General features: G+C 40.3%; 1 protein-coding gene across 2 annotated transcripts in view; it reads left to right on the forward strand.

The window, feature by feature from the left end:
- The first annotated feature begins 1,093 nt into the window (after positions 1–1,093).
- RANBP17 (RAN binding protein 17) overlaps positions 1,094–21,446 on the forward strand; it is a 431,372-nt gene continuing 411,019 nt past the window's right edge. Inside the window, exons 1-3 of one of the 2 annotated variants that reach the window (XM_025387625.1) lie at positions 1,094–1,285; positions 15,753–15,899; positions 19,399–19,489. In XM_025387625.1, coding sequence (XP_025243410.1) covers positions 1,268–1,285; positions 15,753–15,899; positions 19,399–19,489 — 256 coding nt within the window. In that variant the 5' untranslated portion in view covers positions 1,094–1,267. Of the gene's footprint in view, positions 1,286–12,513; positions 12,526–15,752; positions 15,900–19,398; positions 19,490–21,446 lie in introns of those variants that run through there. The other variant, XM_025387626.1, reaches the window with a different exon arrangement.

The following is a 21,446-nucleotide window of genomic DNA, read 5'->3' on the forward strand; positions in this document are numbered from 1 at the left end:
AAGTGCTGAAAAAAAAAAAAAAAAAGAAAAAAGAAAAAAAGAGAAAAATGTTCAAGTAGCTGAGGATGGGGGTGAAAGACAGGATCAACAATTAGACTCATGGCTGATTTCTCAATAGAAACAATGACAACCAGAAGACAATGAAAAGACATTTTTAAAATGCTGAAAGATTAAAAAAAAAGCCAATGTGAAATTCTATACCCAGCAAAACTATCCTTTAAAAAATGAAGGTGAATTAAGATGATTTTATGTTAACAAAAGCTGAGAGACTTTGTTCTTAGCAGACCCAAATACAAGAAGTGCTTACGGGAGTTTCCCTCTTAAATACTAAAGTACAGTGCTCCCAAATGGAACTGTTGAACTTGAAGAAAAAACGAAGAACATTAGAAAGCAGTGACTTTGACCCACTTCTGTTCCAATAAATTCTCATTGCAATGGAATCATTTGGTGTAAAATATAAGTTCATATTAAACAAAATGCAGACAAAGAATAAGAGGTAAAGCTTGAATGTTACAACTTAATAGCATGTAGACATGGTCAGCTTAATTTTAACCAAAATCAAGTTAAAAACGTTGTTAAGCAACAATGGAATTTGGGCCCTGGGAGTCAGGGGTCAAGGGCAACAGCTGGCATGTGGGAGTCAAAAGTTATGGCTTGTGTGTGTCTGTGGTTCGCGGCTGTTAGGAGACAAGAAAATCTCTGGAGATGCAGGGGTCGGGAGCCACGAGCAGTAGTTGTATTTTGAGGGTCGGGGTAAAGAGAGCCTTTGGAAGACTTATGAGTCAGGGTCCACTGCTGACAGGTGGGTCGTGGTAGTTGTGTCAAAGGGCAGAGGTTGGAGGTCATGACCCACCAACACGCGCCGGTTGAAACCTGAGCGCAAAGGGCGGTTGAGATTCCCGGAGGAGACGCCCCTATCGGCTCCGCCTCGCGCCCCGCCTCCGTCGCCCCGCCCCATCCCTCCCAGCCCCGCCCCACCCCTCCCAGCCCCGCCCCACCCCTCTCAGCCCCGCCCCACCCCTCTCAGCCCCGCCCCTCCAGCGCTTNCCGCCCCACCCCTCTCAGCCCCGCCCCACCCCTCTCAGCCCCGCCCCTCCAGCGCTTCGAATACGGACGCCGAGCGCGGCTGAGACTGTGAGGGGCGAGCGAGCGCTGGCGAGCGGCGCAGGGACCCCGCGGGCGGCTGGGGCTTCCGCGGCGCCCGCCCCCGCTCCCTCCCCTCGGGCGCTGGGTGCAGACCGGCCGGCCGGCGCCGCCTCCTGGGAAGATGGCGCTGCACTTCCAGGTCAGTGCGCTCTGCGCCGCGGGCCCGCGCTCCGCCGCCCTGGGAACCCGGCGGGACGCGGGGGTCTGGAGACCGAGGGCCGAGGACAGCTGCAGAGGCCGCAGGGCCGTGGGTCGGTGTCCCCGGAGTCCCAGCCCCTGCCTCTGCCCCTAGCCGGGGACCGGGATGCTGGTCTGGGCTGCACACCCCAGGCCCTGGCCGGAGCCCGAGAAAGGGGCGACCGAGCCTGGGTTAGAGGCGGCGGGTGGAGGGGGCGGGGGCGGGGGCAGGCCCAGGGCTCGCCCCGGGGAAGGTGCGGACGCCGGCGGCACGCGCGCTGACCGCGGCTTCAGTGGCGCCGGGGCAGGTGGGAGTCCCAGCTGGGCCGGCTTTGGCGCGCCTCGCGCGGCTGCCGAGCGGAGGAGCAGCCGAGCAGCCTTCCCGCCTTCCCGCCGCGTCGCCGGCGCGGCTCTGTCGTCAGCCTCCCTCCACACAGTTGAACCCGAGCCCGAGTGGGGGCTTGGGATCCACCGAAGGAGCGGCGGCAGCAGTTGGACTTTAATTGGCCAGAGGAGACAGGGGCTGCGTCTGGGGGAAGTTGGGAGGGAGGGCTCCGCGGCCGCCTCTTTGGAGGAGGAAACCCGAGCCGGGCGCGGGCGCAAGGATCGCAGAGGGTACGAAGATGGGACGCGTGCTTGTATATCCTCGGGCTGCTCTGAAATCCCCTTTCAGTTATTCAGCAAACATTTATTATCTCCCCGCCGTGCCTCAAGCACTGTGGAAAGTTCTGGGGTTGAAGGATGACATCTTACTATCCTCGCCCTCATACAGTTCACAGAGAATTACAGTACAAGTGAAAAATGTATGGTAGAAATAGTCACAGTATCATGGGAGCACAGAAAAGGGGGCAGCCAGCCAAACGTGTATGTTGAGAAAGAGTGAAGCAGAGCTGCTATGCTCTCAGCTAAGAGATGCTTTAAGTTTCTTTGAGCCTCCATTCTTCCATTTATTAATTATTGAGTGCCTACTATGTTAGGCGCTGAAGATACAACAGCTCTGAACAAAACTCTATGGTTTATACTCAGGGAACTTGCAGTCTACTGGTCCTTGAAAGAATCGTAGGTGTTTGCCAGGTGAAGAGGAAGGGAAGGGTATGGAGGTAGAAGGACAGTGTGAGCCAAGGCAAAGAATTGTGGAAGAACATGGTGTACTGCAGAAAGTTAAGTTTGGTTGGGACAAAGGGGTGGGACCGGGGAGGCAGTCGGTGACAGGAGATGACCCCGGAGAGTGAAGGGAATTTCATAATATGGTGACAGTGTATCTAAGAATCTCATTCCCCTTGTAGACTTCTTCGAACCCCTTGTGATCACACAGACTTATAATTTGGCTGATTTATTGATTCTTTTAAAGGGTCTTTTTAAAAAACCAGTTACTGTCTGGTAATCGACAGTTCTAGAATGTTATGTAGTAAGCCCCACACATTACCTTTTGACTTCGTGCCATTTCTAAGGGTCCTCAGGTCAAAATAATGTATTACCACTTTAGTAAATGTGCCCTCTGGGAAATTTTCACAGGAAGAATCTTACAAGGAGGATTTATGGATTGCAAATAGGTAATCAGATGTTCACAGAGCCCGTGTAAATCTTGAGAGTAAATTAAAAGGTATGGTGGAACTTTGGAATTTTTTCATACATGGAAAGATGATGTATAGTAAATCACCAAGTCCTGGAAGACTTCTTCTTATCTAGGCACAGTGTTGGAAAAATTAGCTGCTGATGTCGAAACTACCCATATTGGTTTTGCAGGAATGTACTGTGAAGTACATTCCTGTAGACAGCTTAGAAGTGGAGCTGGACAAATATAAGATCAGACAGTTTTGTTGACTAGAAAAAAACTGAAATTTCTCCGTTTGAATTATTTTTAGCATATTGGATCATATTGTTAATCAGTTAACTCAAGGAACATTTGTTAATAGTGATAACCGATACCTAGCATTTTGAGTATAGAGTCAATATAGAGTCGAGCCCTGCCACTAACTTAAAAAGTGTGCATATATACATTTTACATTTACATATATACATTTATATACATTTTATTCTGAAGACACTGAGTCTTAAAACAGTTGTGACTTCCCCAACATTACAGAGTTAGTAGGCCTAATAACTCACAAGTTCCGTGTTCCCCATTACCTCTGTCTTACTGTCACCTACCCAAAGGGACAGCTAGGCAAAAATTATGCCATCAAGATGATGAGTAAAGAAGCAGATTTGTGTAGGGTGAGGTTAGGGTACTGGTCAACATCTTTTTCACATCATGACATACATAAAAAATGTTAATTATGTGTCTCATTAACATAAACCACTCATTGCCAAAGGCCATCAGTGTGCACTTTCCCCAGTGTCTCAAGCCCTGCCCCTGCTGCCTGGAGAGCAGAGGGATCAGTATCTCAGGCATACCTGTGAATCATTCAAAGAAGTTGCATTCTGGTTAGGAAGCTGTGAATTAGGATACCCTGTCCCAAAAGAATTAATGGGTCTGGATTCCCTGACAGGAGGCAATCCAGATAAGGGGGCAGAGTGAGGAAAGAGATAGAATTGAGAACAAGTAAGAGGTAGGCACTTTAGATAGAACAGAGGTACCTTGATGAGAATCGAGAGAATGTTAGGAAAAATTTAAGGGACTCAGTTGATCCAACCTTTTTGCTCAGGCCAGGCGCGGTGGCTCACACTTGTAATCCCAGCACTTTGGGAGGCCGAGGCTGGTGGATCACGAGGTCAGGAGATCGAGACCATCCTGGCTAACACAGTGAAACCTCGTGTCTACTAAAAATACAAAAAATTAGCCAGGCAGGTGGCAGGTGCCTGTAGTCCCAGGTGCTCTGGAGGCTAAGGCAGGAGAATGGCGTGAACCTGGGAGGTGGAGCTTGCAGTGAGCAGAGATTGCGCCACTGCACTCCAGCCTGGGCGACAGAGCAAGACTCTGTCTCAAAAAAAAAAAAAAAAAAGATGGGGCACTTAAAGTGGAAAGTTTGTTCAATTCTGTTTGTGACATTTTTGGCTGATTACATCTTTCTAGATTTCCAAGAGAAAGAAATTTGTACACAAATACAAAGAGGGTGAACAGACAGGGCTAAAAATATGGACTGCCAGGCATGGTGGTGTGTGCCTATAGTTCTAGCTACTTGGGAGGCTGAGGTGGGGGGATCACTTGAGCTTAGGGGTTCTGGGCTGTATTGTAGTGTGCTCCACCGATCAAGTGTCTCCACTAAGTTCAACATCAATAATATTGACCTCCCATCAATATGGGAATGGGAGACCACCAGGTTACCTAAGGAATGATGAACTGGCCCAGGTCAGAGACAGAGCTGGGCAAAACTCTAGTGCTGATCTGTAGTGGGACCGTGCCTGTGCATAGCTACTGCACGCCACCCTGGGCAACATAGCAAGACCCTGTCTCTTGAAGTATGGACTAGGACATCATCTCCAGGTGGATGATGATGGAAATAAAGAGTGGCAATTTGGGCAGGTTGGGGGGAAACAACATGCATTTGGGGTCTGTAGACTTGTATTTGACTCAGAATTTGATTATCTCTAAACTTGAGGAATTTATATATATTTGATCTCAGCTTCAGTTTTTTAAACTGCAGAGTAAATATACTGAAAATACATACTTCACAAGAGCCTATTTTTCAGGGTTGGTTTGAAAAAAGGGTGGAAATACTTTTGTAAACTATAAAGCACTAAAACAAATATTATCTATTTCATTGTAAGAAGGAAGAATTCCAAGAGATCCAGATAAAAGCCTTCAGGGATACTCAGGAAAAGGTAGTAAGAGGAAGAAAAAAGAGTTTGTGGGAAATGAGTAACTTCAAAATGAAGGCAGTTTCTGTTTATTGTAATCAAGAAGCTTAATTCCAGAAGGTAGGAAAGATACAGGAAAGTAATTGACAAGATCTTTAAATTCAGTTGAAGTGGATTTTTGTGGCTTATTTATGTTTTACTATTAGGGAACCTTTATTTCGTGAAACAAAAGCGTTTATTCTCTTTTTTCAGCTTTACTGAAGTACAACTGATAATAAAATGTGTATATTTAAACTGGGCAATTGGATGGGTTTTGACATATGTATACATCTGTGAAATTGTCACCAAAATAAAAAAAAATGAACATATGCATCCCCCCAAAAGTTTCCTTGTGCTCTTGTGCCCGTTTATAATCTCTCTTTGCTGTGCCCTTTTTCCCCCACTCCTCTGCTGTCTTCCCTCCCAGCCAGGAAATCACTGATCTGCTTTCTGTTTATTAATAACCATACAATATATACTTTCCAGCATTCACCTGTTGATAGTCACATGTGTGGCTGCTTTTACTCAGCATTCACCTGTTGATAGTTACCTGTGTGACTTTTTACTTGCTATATAAAAAGAACTCCTCATTTAGGGGCCAATTCTGTGTAAGGCACAAAGGCCAGAAATAAGTCCAGAATGATTTGGAAGACCCTTATTTAGACTATGGTCAGGATTACATCATTGTCTCCTAGGGTGTGAAAGTTGGATGCTGTCTGTTTTTTGTGTGTGTGGTTTTTTAAGACAGGGTCTTGCTTTGTCACCCAGGCTGGAGTGTAGTGGTGGGATCTTGGCTCGCTGCAACCTCTGCCTTCCATGCTCAAGAGAGCCTCCCACCTCAACCTCCCAAGTAGCTGGGACTACAGGCATGTGCTGCCACACCTGGCTGATTGTTTTTTTTATTTTTTTATTTTTTGAAGAGATGGGGTTTCACCACGTTGGCCAGGCTGGTCTCGAACTCCTGAGCTCAAACAATTCACCCACCTTGGCCTTCCAAAGTGCTGGGATTACAGATGTAAGCTACCATGCCTGGCCTGTTTATATGTGACAGTTACTCTGTGGGAGGTAAATGATGTCCAGTTCTCTTTGTTTTACCTCTTAGTTATTTATATGGGCTTCTAATGTTATCATTAAGACTTGTAGAAGCTTTAAAAACTCAAACCTGATTTGTCAACAAATTGAGAAGGGATCCATTTTTCTGAGACCATTCTCATATTAATCATATTCTCAGATATCAATGTATAAAACTAAAATGAAAATTTATCAGTTTACTATGAAAAATAAAGTTTCCTTAGCAAATCAAGTGCTAAACAGAAGATTGCTTGATTGGTTAGTAACCACAATATTGTGGGTTTAATTGCTTTATATGTCTAGATAATGCCTTTCTACCAGGGTAAGGGCCTTTGTGTGTGTATCACTTTTTCTAAAAAGGTTTTTTGTATACCAGGTATATGTTTGTTACCATTACAGTGAAAGAATAACTTGATTTTCCCTTTCAGTCTTTGTAAAAGAAAATTCAGACCTTTCTCTTTTTTTTTTTTTTTTAATCTTGGATGGACTTTCATTTGTTAATAATCTGAAATATCTTTGGAAAAAAAGAGTGATTGGTAACATTGTTGATTTAAATACTATGTAAATACACCCCAGGTCTGTTCTGTCTTGAGGTTTTTTATATCAGTAAAGCAAAACAGACAATTTCCAGACTTCTCCATAATCTTTCCAAATAGGTTTATTTAGGTGCTATTGAATTGATTACTATTAATATTACTTTTCAAGCGCTCACAACGCTTTTTTTTTTTTTTTTTTTTTTTTTTTGAGTTGGGAGTCTCGCTGTGTTTCCCAGGCTGACCTTGAACTCCTGGGCTCAAACGATCCTCCTGCCTCAGCCTACTGAGTAGCTGGGATTACAGGCATGTGCCACTGTGCCTTAATACAAATTTATTTTCATAGATTTGGAGGCCAGAAATCTGAAACATATACAGGTTTGGTCCCTTCTGAAATGGCCCTGAAGGAGAAACCATTTCAAATGCCTTTCGCCGAGCTGCTTCTGATGGCTGCTGGCAATCTTCAGTGTTCCTTGGCTTGCAGAAACATCAGTCTAGTCTCTGCCTACATCTTCATATGGTTTTCCCTGCTATATCTCTGCGTCTCAGATCTATCTCCTTTCTCTTATAAGAATACCAGTCAGTGGATTTAGGGCCCATTCTCAATCCAACATGATCTCATACCAAGATTCTTAATTAAGGATTTGTGAAGACCCTATTTCCAAATAAGGTCCCATTTATAGGTACTGGAGTTGGGACATGGACATATATTTTAAGGGGATACAATTAAAATCATTACAATATTATTAGGTAATGTTAAAAACAACTGTGTACCAGAAGTTACATGACACTAACTCTTAATCCTCCAAACCTATGAGGCACTGTTACTAGTCTCATTTTTGCTGCCTTTTGTTAAGCAAGTCTGTTACTATTTCTTGGCCTAATTCTTTTTGCAGTCAAAGTCTACTTCAAAGAATCTTAGGCCTAGATGAATGCATGCCAGCAGGATCAGTTTATTAATTATATTGAGTATTACCAGTTCTAAAATTCAGTCCTCCAAATTTATTAGATGAAGGAAAAGGCTTCTTAGGTTGATCATGAGAGGGAAAAAGGGACTCCTTTTTATTTTCATATATAAATATATATTTAGTTTTATTTTACTTTAAGTTCTGAGATACATGTGCAGAATGTGCAGGTTTGTTACATAGGTGTACATGTGCCGGGTGGTTTGCTGCACTTGTCAACCTGTCACCTAGGTATTAAGCTCCGCATGCATTCGCTATTTGTCCTGATGCTCTCTCTCCCTCTCCTCACCCCCACAATAGGCCCCCTGTATGTGTTGTTCCCCTCCCTGTGTCCATGTGTCTTCATTGTTCAGCTTCCACTTATGGGTGAGAACATTTGGTGTTTGGTTTTCTGTTCCTGTATTAGCTTGCTGAGGATAATGGCTTCCAGCTTCATCCATGTCCCAGCAAAGGACATGATCTCATTCCTTTTCATGGCTGCATAGTATTCCATGGTGTATATATACCACATTTTCTTTATCCAGTCTATCATCAGTGGGCATTTGGGTTATTTTCATGTCTTTGCTATTTTGAATAGTGCTGCAGTAAACATATATGTGCATGTATCTTTACAACAGAATGATTTATATTCCTTTGAGTATATACCCAGTAATGGGATTGCTGGGTCAAATGATATTTCTGGTTCTAGGTCTTGAGGAATTGCCACACTGTCTTCTACAGTGGTTGAACTAATTTACATTCCTACCAACAGTACAAAAGCATTTCTGTTTCTCCACAGCTTGGCCAGCATCTATTGTTTCTTAACTGTTTAATAATCACCATTCTGACTGGTGGGAGATGGTATCTCGCTGTGGTTTTGATTTGCATTTCTCTTATGATAGTGATGCTGAACTTTTTTTCTTATGTTTGTTGGCTACATAAATGTCTTCTTTCGAGACGTGTCTGTTCATGTCCTTTGCCCACTTTTTTTTTTTTTTTTTTTTTAATGAGATGAAGTCTCGCTCTGTCGTCTGGGCTGGAGTGCAATGGCACAATCTTGGTTCATTGCAACTGCTGCCTCCCAGGTTCAAGCGATTCTCCTGCCTCAGCCTCCTGAATAGCTAGGATTACAGGCGCCTGCCACCACGCCCGGCTAATTTTTGTATTTTTAGTAGAGACAGGGTTTCACTATGTTGGCCAGGCTGGTCTCCAACTCCTGACCTCGTGATCCTCCTGCCTCCGCCTCCCAAAAGTGCTGGGATTACAGGCATGAGCCACCACGTCTGGCCACTACCTTTGCCTACTTTTTGATGGGGTTTTTTCTTGTAAATTTGTTTAAGGTTCCATGTAAATTCTGGATATTAGACCTTTGTCACTTGGGTTAATTGCAAAAATTTTCTTCCATTCTGTAGATTGCCTGTTCACTCTGATGATAGTTTCTTTTGCTGTGTAGAAGCTCTTTAATTAGATCCCATTTGTCAGTTTTGGCTTTTGTTGCAATTGCTTTTGGCAGTTTAGTCATAAAATCTTTGCCCATGCCTGTATCCTGAATGGTATTGTCTAGATTTTCTTCTAGAGCTTTTATGGCTTTGGGATTAAAGACTTTGGGATAAGTCTGTAATCCAGCTTCGGTTAATTTTTGTATAAAATGGAAGAAAGGGGCCCAGTTTCAGTTTTCTGCATATGGCTAACCAGTTTTCCCAGCACCATTTATTAAATAGGGAATTCTCTCTCCATTGCTTATTTTTGTCAGGTTTGTCAAAGATCAGATGGTTGTAGATGTGTGTTCTTATTTCTGAGGTCTCTATTCTGTTCTATCGGTCTGTGTGTCTGTTTTGGTACCAGTACCATGCTGTTTTAGTTACTGTAGCCTTGCAGTATAGTTTGAAGTCAGATAGTGTGGTGCCTCCAGCTTTGTTCGTTTTGCTTAGGATTGTCGTGGCTCTACGGCCTCTTTTTTGGTTCTATATGAATTTTAAGGTAGTTTTTTTCTAATTCTGTGAAGAATGTCAATGGTAGTTTGATGGGAATAGCATTGAATCTGTAAATTACTTTGGGCAGTATGTCCATTTTCACAATATTGATTCTCCTTATCCATGAGGATGGAATGTTTTTCCATTTGTTTGTGTTCTGTCATTTCCTCGAGCAGTGGTTTATACTTCTTCTTGAAGAAGTCCTTCACATCCCTTGCTATATTCCTCAGTATTTTATTTTCTTTGTAGCAATTGTGAATAGGAGTTCATTCATGATTTGGCTCTCTGTCTATTGTTGGTGTCTAGGAATGCTTGTGATTTTTGCACATTGATTTTGTATTGTGAGACTTTGCTGAAATTGCTTATCAGCTTAAGGAGTTTTTGGGCTGAGATGATGGAGTTTTTAGATTGTAGGATCATGTTGTCTGCAGAGACAATTTGATTTTGTCTCTTCCTATTTGAATACCCTTTATTTCTTTCTTTTGCCTGATTGCCCTGGACAGAACTTCCAATACTGTGTTTAATAGGAGTGGTTAGAGAGGGTATCCTTGTCTTGTGCCAATTTTCAAAGGGAATGCTTCCAGCTTTTGCCCATTCAGTATGACATTGGCTGTGGGTTTGTCATAAATAGCTCTTATTATTTTGAGATATGTTCCATCAATACCTAATTTATTGAGAATTTTTAACATGCAGGGTTGTTGAATTTTATTGAAGGCATTTTCTGAATCATTCTATTGAGATCATCATGTGGTTTTTGTCATTGGCTCTGTGATGGATTATGTTTACTGATTTGCGTATGTTGAACCAGCTTTGCATCCCAGGGATGAAGCTGACTTGATTGTAATGGATAAGCTTTTTTTTTTTCCCCTTTCTTTTTTTGAGATAGAGTCTTAACTCTGTCACCCAGGCTGGAGTGCAGTGGCGCAATCTTGGCTCACTGCAACCTCCACCTCCCGGCTTCATGGGATTCTCCCGCCTTAGCCTCCCGAGTAGCTGGGACTACGGGCACGTGAAACCATGCCTGGCTGATTTTTGTGTTTTAGTACAGATGGGGTTTTGCTGCGTTGGCCAGACTGGTCTCGAAGTACTGACGTCAGGTGATCCACCCACCTTGGCCTCCCAAAGGGCTGGGATTACAGGCGTGAGCCATGGCACTAGGCTTGGATAAGCTTTTTGATGTGCTGCCGGATTTGGTTTGCCAGTATTTTATTGAGGATTTTCACATCGATGTTCATCAGGGATACTGGCCTGCAGTTTTCTTTTCTTGTTGTGTCTCTGCCAGGTTTTGGTATCAGTTTGATGCTGGCCTCATAAAATGAATTAGGGAGAAGTCCCTCCTTTTCAGTTGTTTAGAATAGTTTTAGAAAGAATGGTACCAGCTCCTCTTTGTACCTCTGGTAGAATTTGGCTGTGTCTGATCTTGGGCTTTTTTGTTTGGTAGGCTATTTTTTTACTGCTTCAATTTTAGAACTTATTGGTCTAATCAAGGATTCTACTTCTTCCTGGTTTAGTGTTGTGAGGGTATATATGTCCAGGAATTTTTCCATTTCTTCTAGATTTTCTAGTTTATTTGCGTAAAAGTGTTTATAGTATTCTCTGATGGTAGTTTGTATTTCTGTGGGGTCAGTGGTGATATCCCTTTATCATTTTTATGGTGTCTATTTGATTCTTCTCTCTTTTCTCCTTTATTAGTCTAGCTAGCAGTCTGTTTTATTAAGTTTTTATAAAAACCAGCTTCTGGGTTCATTGATTTTTTTTTTGAAAGATTTTTCGTGTCTCTATCTCTTTCAGTTCTGCTCTGATCTTAGTTATTTCTTGTCTTATGCTAGCTTTTGGATTTCTTTGCTCTCGCTTCTCTAGTACATTTAGTTGTGATGTCAGGGTGTTGATTTGAGATCTTTCTAGCTTTCTGATGTGGGCATTTAGTGCTATACATTTCCCTCTTAATGCTGCTATAGCTGCAACCCAGAGATTCTGGTGTTGGCTCTTTGTTCTCATTGGTTTCGTAGAATTTCTTGATATCTGTGTTAATTTCATTATTTACCCAGGAGTCATTCAGGAGCAAGGTTGTTTAATTTCTGTGTAGTTGTGTGGTTTTGAGTGAGTTTCTTAATCTTGAGTTCTAATTTGATTGGCTTGTGGTCTGTGAGACTGTTATGATTTCAGTTCTTTTGTATTTGCTGAGGAGTGCTTTACTTCCAATTATGTATTTGATTTTAGAGTAAGTGCCATGTGGCATTAGAAGAATGTATATTCTGTTGTTTTGGGGTGGAGAGTTCTGTAGATATCTATCAGGTCCCCTTGATCCAGAGCTGAGTTCAAGTCTGAATATCCTTGTTAATTTTCTGTCTTGTTGATCTACCTAATATTGGGAGTGGAGTGTTAAATTTTCCCACTATTATTGTGTGGGAGTCTAAGTCTCTTTGTGGGTCTCTAAGAACTCATTTTATGAATCTAGGTGCTCCTGCATTGGTTGCATATATATTTAGGATAGCTCATCATGTTGAATTGTTCCCTTTATCATTATGTAATGCCCTTCTTTGTCTTTTTTGATCTTTGTTCGTTTAAAAGTCTGTTTTGTCAGAAACTAGGATTGCAACCCTTGCTTTTTTTTTTTCTTTCCATTTGCTTGGTAAATTTTCCTCCATCCCTTTATTTTGAGCCTATCTGTGTCTTTGCATGTGAGATGGGTCTCTTGAATACAGTACACTGATGGAACTTGACACTCTGTCCAATTTGCCAGTCTGTGTTTTTTTATTGGGGCGTTTAGCCCATTTACATTAAAAGTTAATATCATTATGTGTGAATTTGATCTCATCATCATGATGCTAGGTTGGTTATTTTGCCCATTAGTTAATGCAGTTTCTTCATAGTGTGCTTTGTCTTTCTTTGTATTTCAGGGTGTTTTTGCAGTGGCCAGTACCAGTTTTTCCTTTCCATATTTAGTGCTTCCTTCAGGAGCTCTTGGAAGGCAGGCCTGGTCGTGGCAAATTCCCTCAGCATTTGCTTGTCTGAAAAGGATTTTATTTGTCCTTCTCTTATGAAGCTTAGTTTGGCTGGATATGACATTCTGGTTTGAAAAATCTTGTCTTTAAGAATGTTGAATATTGGCCCCCACTCTCTCTTGGCTTGCAGGGTTTCTGCAGAGAGATTTACTATTAGTCTGATGGGCTTCCCTTTGTAGGTGACCTGGCCTTTCCCTCCTGCTGCTCTTTATATTTTTTCCTTCATTTTGACCTTGGAGGATCTCATGATTATGTGTCTTGGGGTTGATTGTCTTGTGGAGTATCTTACTGGAGTTCCCTGTATTTTCTGAATTTGAATGTTGGCCTCTCTTACTAGGTTGGGGAAGTTCTCCTGGATGATACCCTGAAGTGTGTTTTCCAACTTGGTTCCACTCTCTCTGTCTCTTTCAAGTACTTCAATCAGTCATAGGTTTGGTCTTTTTACGTAGTCCCATAGTCTCAGAGGTTTTGTTCGTTTCTTTTCATTCTTTTTTCTTTGTCTGTCTTATTTCAGCAAGATAGTCTTCAAGCTCTGATATTCTTTCTTCTGCTGGATGGATTTGGTTATTGATACTTGTTTATGCTTCACGAAGTTCTCGTGCTGTGTTTTTCAGCTCCATCAGGTTAGTTATGTTCCTCTCTCAAATGGTTAGTTAGCAGCTCCTGTAACCTTTTATTTTGGTTCTTAGCGTGTTTTCATTGGTTCAGAACATGCTTTTTTACCTCAGTGAAGTTTGTTATTACCCGCCTTCTGAAGCCTACTTCTAAAAATTTGTCCATCTCATCCTCCATCCAATTCTGTGCCCTTCCTGGAGAGGTGTTGCGATCATTTGGAGAAGAGGCACTCTGGCCTTTTGGGTTTTCAGCATTCTTTCGTTGATTCTTTCTCATCTTCATGAGTTTGTCTAGTTTCGATCTTTGGGGCTGCTCACCCTTGGATGAAGTTTTTGTGGGGACTCTTCGTTGATGCTGTTGTTGTTGTTTCTGTTTTTTTTTTTTTTTTTCTATAGCCAGGTCTGTCTTCTGTGGGGCTGCTGTGGTTTGCTGGGAGTTCACTTCAGGCCCTGTTAATCTGGGTCGCTTCTATACCTGGAGATGTCACCTGAGGAGGCTGGAGAATGGCAGAGATGGGTACCTGTTCCTTTCTCTGGATCTCTGTCCTCGAGGGCCACCGACCACTTCCCTTGGCTGGGAGTAGGGGCTCCCCTCCCCTGTGTGGCTCTCAGGTGGGCCATTGCACCACCTTGCTCTTCCTTCCTCCCTGTGGGTTACCCCAACTGCCTAGTCAGTCCTGATGAGAGAACCTGGATACCCTTGGTTATCAGTGCAGGATTCACATGCTGTTTTGGTTCGGAGCCTCTGATCGCCACTGCTTCTAGTTGGCCATCTTGGCCCCCTATTTTTGTATTTCTTACCCTGGAGAAAACAAGATAATTTTTATGTATTCATGAACCATAAATATTGTATGCATTTTACTGTTGTGAACAGTATGTAGTAGTAATCTGGGTTTTTTGGGCTAATCTAGGTGGGGGAAATGTTTAAAATGTGGTTCATTTGAGGTTCTTTATCTTAATCAGCCTATTTGAAATCTTACTTTTGGACTTCTGTGTTTACTCTAGCAGGAAATTTCCAAGTCTGGGATGCTGGGCTCTGATGTAGATAGGGAAATGGAAAATGCTATAAAAGAGCTGAGAAGGAGAGAGGAAGAGAGAAGTAAAAAGAATAATGGGAGCTGTAGTAGGTCTCATTTTGATGTTAATTGTGTATTCCTTTTTCTGAGACGGTATATGCACGTGCACGTGAGGGAATGTGTGGGCTAGTGTAGGTATAAGGTTGCCGCATAAAATTCAGGCTAGAAAGGACAAAAAAATGGCATTTTTAAAAATGAATATCCCATTATTTTCATATGCCTACCTGACTTTGAAATCTGTGCCAATATTTTTTCTTTCAGAGAATAATTCTCTAATTCAAGTTTAAAGTGAGGTAATTGGTTTTCAGAAGACCTCTTTAACAAAAAAATTTTTAAGCTGGAGAGGAGTGATGAACTCATTTTCTGATTCTTTTTTTAGATGGTTTCCATGTGTCGCATGCCGTCATATGAGATTAGATTTATATCATCGAGATAGGATTGTAAACATAACACTTTAGTCTTTTATGCTTATAAAATAGGAGCCTTTAATATAACTGGTTATTACATTGCTAGAAATACCCTGGGATCAAGTCAAAGTTCCTGAAAATCATGCAGCACTTTAAGTTGTTGGTTCAGAAGCTCCAAATCAACGTATAACAAAAATAATATATATATATTTTTGAGACAGGGTCTTGCTCTGTCCCCAGGCTGAAGTACAGTGATGGTATCATGGCTCACTGCAGTCTCGACCTCCCAGGCTCAAGTAGTTCTCCCACTTCAGCCCTCTAGTAGCTGGGACTACAGGCGTACCCTACTATACCCGGCTACTTTTGTTGTATTTGTAGAGGGGATTTTGCCATGTTGCCTGCAGTGGTCTTGAACTCCTGGGCTCAAGCAATCCTTCCGCCTTGGCCTCTCACAATGCTGGGATTATAGGCATGAGTCACCATGCCCAGCCTTAAATTCTTAAAATTTGAGAAAGAATATAAATTTGGTTATCTGCAACTTGTGCGTGATCATTTCCCCCCATCCATCTCCCTAGCCTCATCTGGTATCTCCGTGCTGTGTTTATCAGCCTCACTAACCTTTAATGCTTTGAAATTACTGAACTCCATTCTACTGAAGGTCCCTGGTAAATGTTCTTTCTTTGCCTGGACTGCCTTCTAGTCTTTTTAAAATCTGATTCAACGTTGTAGGTCTCAGCATAAATATTATTTCTTCAGGCATACCTTTCCAAATCCTTGTTGTAGACAAGTTCTCCCTTTCTTGTACTTTTCCATTGCAGAACTATCAATTTGTAAGTAAATAATTTGGGGAGTAAGAGATGGGCCTGTTTTGTTTGCATCTGTATCCCCTAGTAAGTAGCTGTGTTTCAATAAACATGTATTGAATTAATGAATACACATGTGATATTTGTATCCCTTTTTTTTGTGATTAAATATTTACCTTATTTTTTTTCATGGAAGTAAAATATTAATTTTTTTTCTTTGAAGAGTTTGGCTGAATTGGAAGTGTTATGTACTCATCTCTACGTAGGGACTGATCTTACACAAAGAATAGAGGCTGAGAAAGCACTCTTGGAACTTATTGACAGCCCAGAATGTCTCAGCAAGTGTCAACTTTTATTAGAACGAGGAACAGTAAGTATTTGGTAACAATGATTAACCATGAAAGATCAGTAGATGTATGTCATTGTTAATGAACGCCTGTGTTAGCAGTGGTGATAGATACTGCCACATGGTTTTTTTGTTTTTGTGAAACGGTAGTTTCACTGTTAAAGGGATTAATCAGGAAAAGAATTGGAAAACCTGGAAAGCAAACTTAGGGAGGAGCCAGGAAATGAAGTAGGAATGAATTGAGATAGTTTCTTGATTACTATTGGTCTCTTTTTATGTCTCATATTAGTGGGCAAAAATTACATTTTTAGAAAGTTGACTAACAACTTTAAAAAACCTAGATAGGGGAGGCAGATTGTAATTACCTCAGAAACATGAAAGGATGATTCGAAAGCATGCTGATTACCTCTTGCCTGCCTCCCATCTAGATATTCGTAGTCTAGACATTCATATTCATTTAGTAAAATATTTAAATGTCAAACCAGGCGCTGTACTGCGTACTTGATTTATGTACATGAATTAAAGTAGCTCTTTGTTTAGTTGGAGAGGCAGATATATAAATAGCTATGAAATGATTGCAGTAAGAGACTGTGTGTTCTAGAGCAGAGTTAGCAAACTTTTTCTGGAAGGGTCAGATAGCAAATATTGTAGACTTTGTGGGCCAGGAGACAAAATGGAAGATATTTAGTAAGAACGTCTATAGAAAGGGAAAAAACAAATTTCTACAAAGTTTTATTGATGAGATTCAAAATATAATAATCTGATACAGATTTTTTAATAATACAGGTCTGTTACTGAAGAGAATAGAACTGTTTTTTGGGGGGATAACATTTTGCTATTATTAATTGGAGTTTAGAGTTGTTTTCTATCATCAACATTGATTGCAAATGTTCGTATGTTAATGCTGATCTATAATGAGATTTTACATATCTTATATTTGAAAATATCTTTTCACATAGATAGGCACTGCCAAATACTAATAATCAGTCTATGAGCATATGATTATAATTAAGCACATTCATCATTTAGAAGGCATTTAAAAAATTCTGTTAAATCATGATATTTGCCCTTTAGCATGTCATTATACTGCAGATTGACCACTTCCAATTGAAGATTAGGTGGGAGCTCTTAATTGCACAGTTAAATGGATTTTATAATATGGAAATTGCCTTTACACTTGCATCAAGATCTGAAGCTGGAGCTGTAGTTGAAGCTCAGAAAATATATCTCTGAATAGAGATCTCACTACTTGTTTTAACTTCTGACAATGTGGGAAGTATATAAAGCTGCCTGACATTACTTGCAATTCAAATGACGTTATCAAAATGGCTTTACTGCAGTATAAGTTCTGCATATAGGTTCTAAGCACTTTTTAGGCAATTTTGTAATTTTAAGTTGAATTTATTAAGGAACGTTATCAATTTTGCAGCAAAAAGTAAGTTCCAAAGCCATTTAGTGTTGAACAATGGTGACTTGGTTGTCTCATTCAGAAAATTTAGCTTTATTCCTGAGCTAAAAAAATAGCAGTGAAACTTTATCACTGATAAGCTATTAAACTATTGTGTGATGAGACAAGTGAGAATATTATTTCCAATACAGAATATTCAGATACTGTTTCTTTATCTTATAGAAATGAACAGAACTAAAGTTCACAAAAGTGAATGAAGTCCACTGTTAGCACTACTGATTCATTAACTTAAAATAGATTCATATATTTACCACACAGTATCTGCCGGTGAACAATATGGTGAATAACCATAGGCTTTAAACGTGTTACATTTTTCACAAGATTTGTAAATTTGTTCAGCTAAGCCCTTTTCTGCTCCATATGTTTTTACCACTAGTGTGACATATCGTAGCAGATTCTACTTCAGTTTATATTGAATTAATGTGTCCTCAACTTCTTTGAAAATATTCTGGCCTGTAGTTCTCCCACAGTCTTCATAGAGGCCAATTCTTTAGTTGCGTCACAGCATTGACTTCTAGAATAAACAGATAGTAAGTATTGGTAACATTAAGAGTATGAGCGTTATGAGAAACATCTGTCCACTCATCAAGACTTAAGGAGAACCTTTCCAAATCATTTGTCTTGTTTTCAAATTGACTTTTGATGTTGTTCCAGTGTCTTCAACTCTTTGAGAATTTGTTCCCACCAGAAACTAGTAATCTTATTTTCTCTGCACACATAACTTTGGCCACTGTAATAAAACAATGATGATTTAATTAACTCATCATTGGTAAATGGCTATGTGATTGACTAACAAATGAGCCACTTGGAAACTTTGGTTGCAGTCTCATTTTTTATATTTGTAAAGACAGTCTACTATGATGAGATAATCAAATTTCCTATTTTTTCTGACTTTTGATTTCCTGAGTTGGGAATATTTTGATGGGAATATTGGGGATATTACTTGGTCTGATATTATCAGTGTGTATTATATTCTTTTAGGACAACCATAGTACCATTGCATAAAAAGCACATTGTTTTGCCATGTAATCAATAAAAGAATAGTCCACACTCCTTTGTGCCTTAAAAATTAGATATTTGAAGTCCACTTTTATTTTTTCTTATTTTGATATGATAGACATACGCTGGTAATAATAAAAGGTATGTGTCATGTCATGAAAACACCCATGGCTCTCTAGGCACTGTAGAGTTGTGCCTACCTCCCTGCGGTTTATGATACTCTGAGCAGCAGTAGGAAGCACTGAGCGCCACGTGTGGTCTCTGTCTTAACTCTTCAATTCTGCCATCGTGGCATGAAAGCCGCCATAGGCAGTGTGTAAATGAATGAGCGTGGCTGTGTAAAACAATTTTAAACAGCTTGGATCACAACCTATGTAATCCAGTTGGATCACAACCTATGTAATCCAGTTGGATCACAACCTATGTAAAAACAGGCAGGATTTGGTCAAGGGCCATAGTTTGCCAGCCTCTGGTCTAGAGAAAAAAAGAGGGAGTATCTTTGCAAGAATTTCTAGGAGGTGGAGTGAATACGTGAACCAAATTTTAAAGAGTGAGCATGCATTTAGAGAGTTTGAGTACAGTATTAAGATAATTGGGGGCCAGAGAGAATATAGTCAGACATGGGTTTCAAGGAACACGGAGGTCAGGGTAGAAGATATGGAAAGGAACCTGAAGGCTATCATGGTCAGAGCAAAGTCAAGAATGGAATCAGATGAATTTGAAGAGATAATCAGAGGCCAGGTGGTGTAGGGCTATAGACCATGGTAAGAGTACTGTATTTTATTTGAACTTACTAAGTAATTTATTTCTCCTGTTTGCTTATTGTTATTTGAGATGACTGTCTATACCTCCCTCAAGTAATGATTTCTTATGAGAGATTATATGCCTGTGTATGTGTATCCTTTTCTGTATATATGTATCTCAAATTGACGTATTTTATCTGTTGTAAATTTGCCTGTTTGGAAAACCAGAAGAATTTCTGTTATTGCTCAGAAGAACATTTCTATCACAATGCTTTATTTTAATTTCATTTATGATAATAATTATTCTTTACAGACATCCTATGCTCAGCTCCTTGCAGCAACATGTCTTTCAAAACTTGTCAGCCGTGTCAGTCCTTTACCTGTTGAGCAGAGGATGGACATCAGTAAGTGGCTTATTATGCTTTTTCACTAACTGTGCTTTAAAAAAACTTCTTCTTTTAAATATACTAAAGTGTTACTAGGATTGCAAATTTTTTGAGTCTGTCATTTTTTAAAACATGAGTATCAAGTCTCATTTACTCATCTATTGATGAACAATGTTGTGTTACATAAAGCAATCTCTAATCAAAAAAGGTTTTTTTTTTTGAGACAGAGTCTCGCTCTGTCGCCAGGCTGGAGTGCAATGGCGCGATCTCAGCTCACTGCAAGCTCTGCCTCCTGGGTTCAGGCAATTCTCCTGCCTCAGCCTCCCAAGTAGCTGGGACTACAGGTGTGCGATACCATGCCCAGCTAATTTTTGTATTTTTAGTAGAGACAGGGTTTCACCATGTTGACCAGGATGGTCTTGATCTCTTGACCTCGTGATCCACCCGCCTTGGCCTCCCAAAGTGCTAGGATTATAGGCGTGAGCCACCGTGCCCGGCCAAAAAAGCATTTATTTAATAGTAAACAATAACTAGCATTTTGTGTACTGTTTGTTAAGATTTGTGCTATCTCATTTTATCCACCAAATAAGATTTTTGAGTTATCCTCATTTCACAAATGAGGAAATTAGATTTGCAGACAGGCTCTGTCTTGTGCCCAAGATCACACAACTAGAAAGTAGTAGAGTTATGATTCAAAACTCCTCTACCTGTTTAGAGTCCAGGCTCTTAGCCATTATCTTAACTTGATATGCAACTGAATGACAGGACAGAATTCAGCTCTCTAGTGTTTTTCAGGATGCTGTATCAAAATCATTTGGCGTATATGTAAAATAAAAGCAGGTTCTTATTAGGAAGATAATTTATGTATGGATAAACAGTGCTTGGAACTTTACTTGAAAAAATGATTCTATAAAGTAGCAGTATGTTTTTCAGAGTTAATGTATTTTAAGTTTTTGTGTGTATGTAAGTAGTTTGCATTTCATATGGACAAAATTGTAATAATTGAGGTATGGGGTGTTTTTGGTCATCTTTGTTCATATTAGAAATAGATTGTTGACTCATTTCTGTTGTTCAGCCTCAAGGTTAACATAATTTATATTTATCAGAAAAGTTAAAATGTATGTGATGGATCTTTAGGTTTAAATTTGAATGATCGAAGTCTCCGAATGATACATTGTTTTCCTCTATATTGACTGTTATTTCTCTAAGCACTCTGAGTCTTAGGTACTGCAGAAAGCCTTGAGAAGGATTTATCTACTGTTGAACTTAAGAAAGCAAAGGAAAGGAGTTTACAGTTTTACAGTTTTAAAAATAAGGGTTCAAATAATATAAAGCTAAGTCATAAAACTTGTGATTTTGTTTATTATACTTTTCCACACACACCTTTTAAATATATTTAATTTTTTTAGAGCAGTTTTGGGTTCACAGCAAAATTGAGCACAAAGTACAGATAATTTCCATGTACCCTCTGCTGCCACACATGCACAGCTTCCCAACTATTAACATCCTGCACCATAGTAGTACATTTGTTACAATTGATGAACCTACATCCACACATCCTCATTAACCAAAGTCTGTAATTTACATTAGGGTTCACTCTTGGTGTTGTATTTCTATGGATTTTGACAAATGTGTTAATACAATGACATGTATCCACCAATATAGTATTATACAGAATAGTTTTACTGCACTAAAAATTTGCTGTGTTCTCTGCCTATTCATCCCATCCTCCCCCAACCCTGATCTTTTTACTGTCTCCATAGCTTTGCCTTTTCCAGAATATGATATAGCTGGAATCATACAGCCTGAGGTATCAGTCATACATGTAGGCTTTTCAGATTGGCTGCTTTCACTTAGTAATATGCATTTAAGGTTCCTCCATGTTTTTTTCATGGCTTAATACCTCATTTCTTTTTAGCACTGAATAATTCTTCGTTGTCTGAGTGTACCGCAGTTTACCCATTCACTTACTGAA

This window comes from Theropithecus gelada, chromosome 6, assembly GCF_003255815.1.
Source record: "Theropithecus gelada isolate Dixy chromosome 6, Tgel_1.0, whole genome shotgun sequence".
NCBI classification, from domain to species: Eukaryota; Metazoa; Chordata; class Mammalia; order Primates; family Cercopithecidae; genus Theropithecus; species Theropithecus gelada.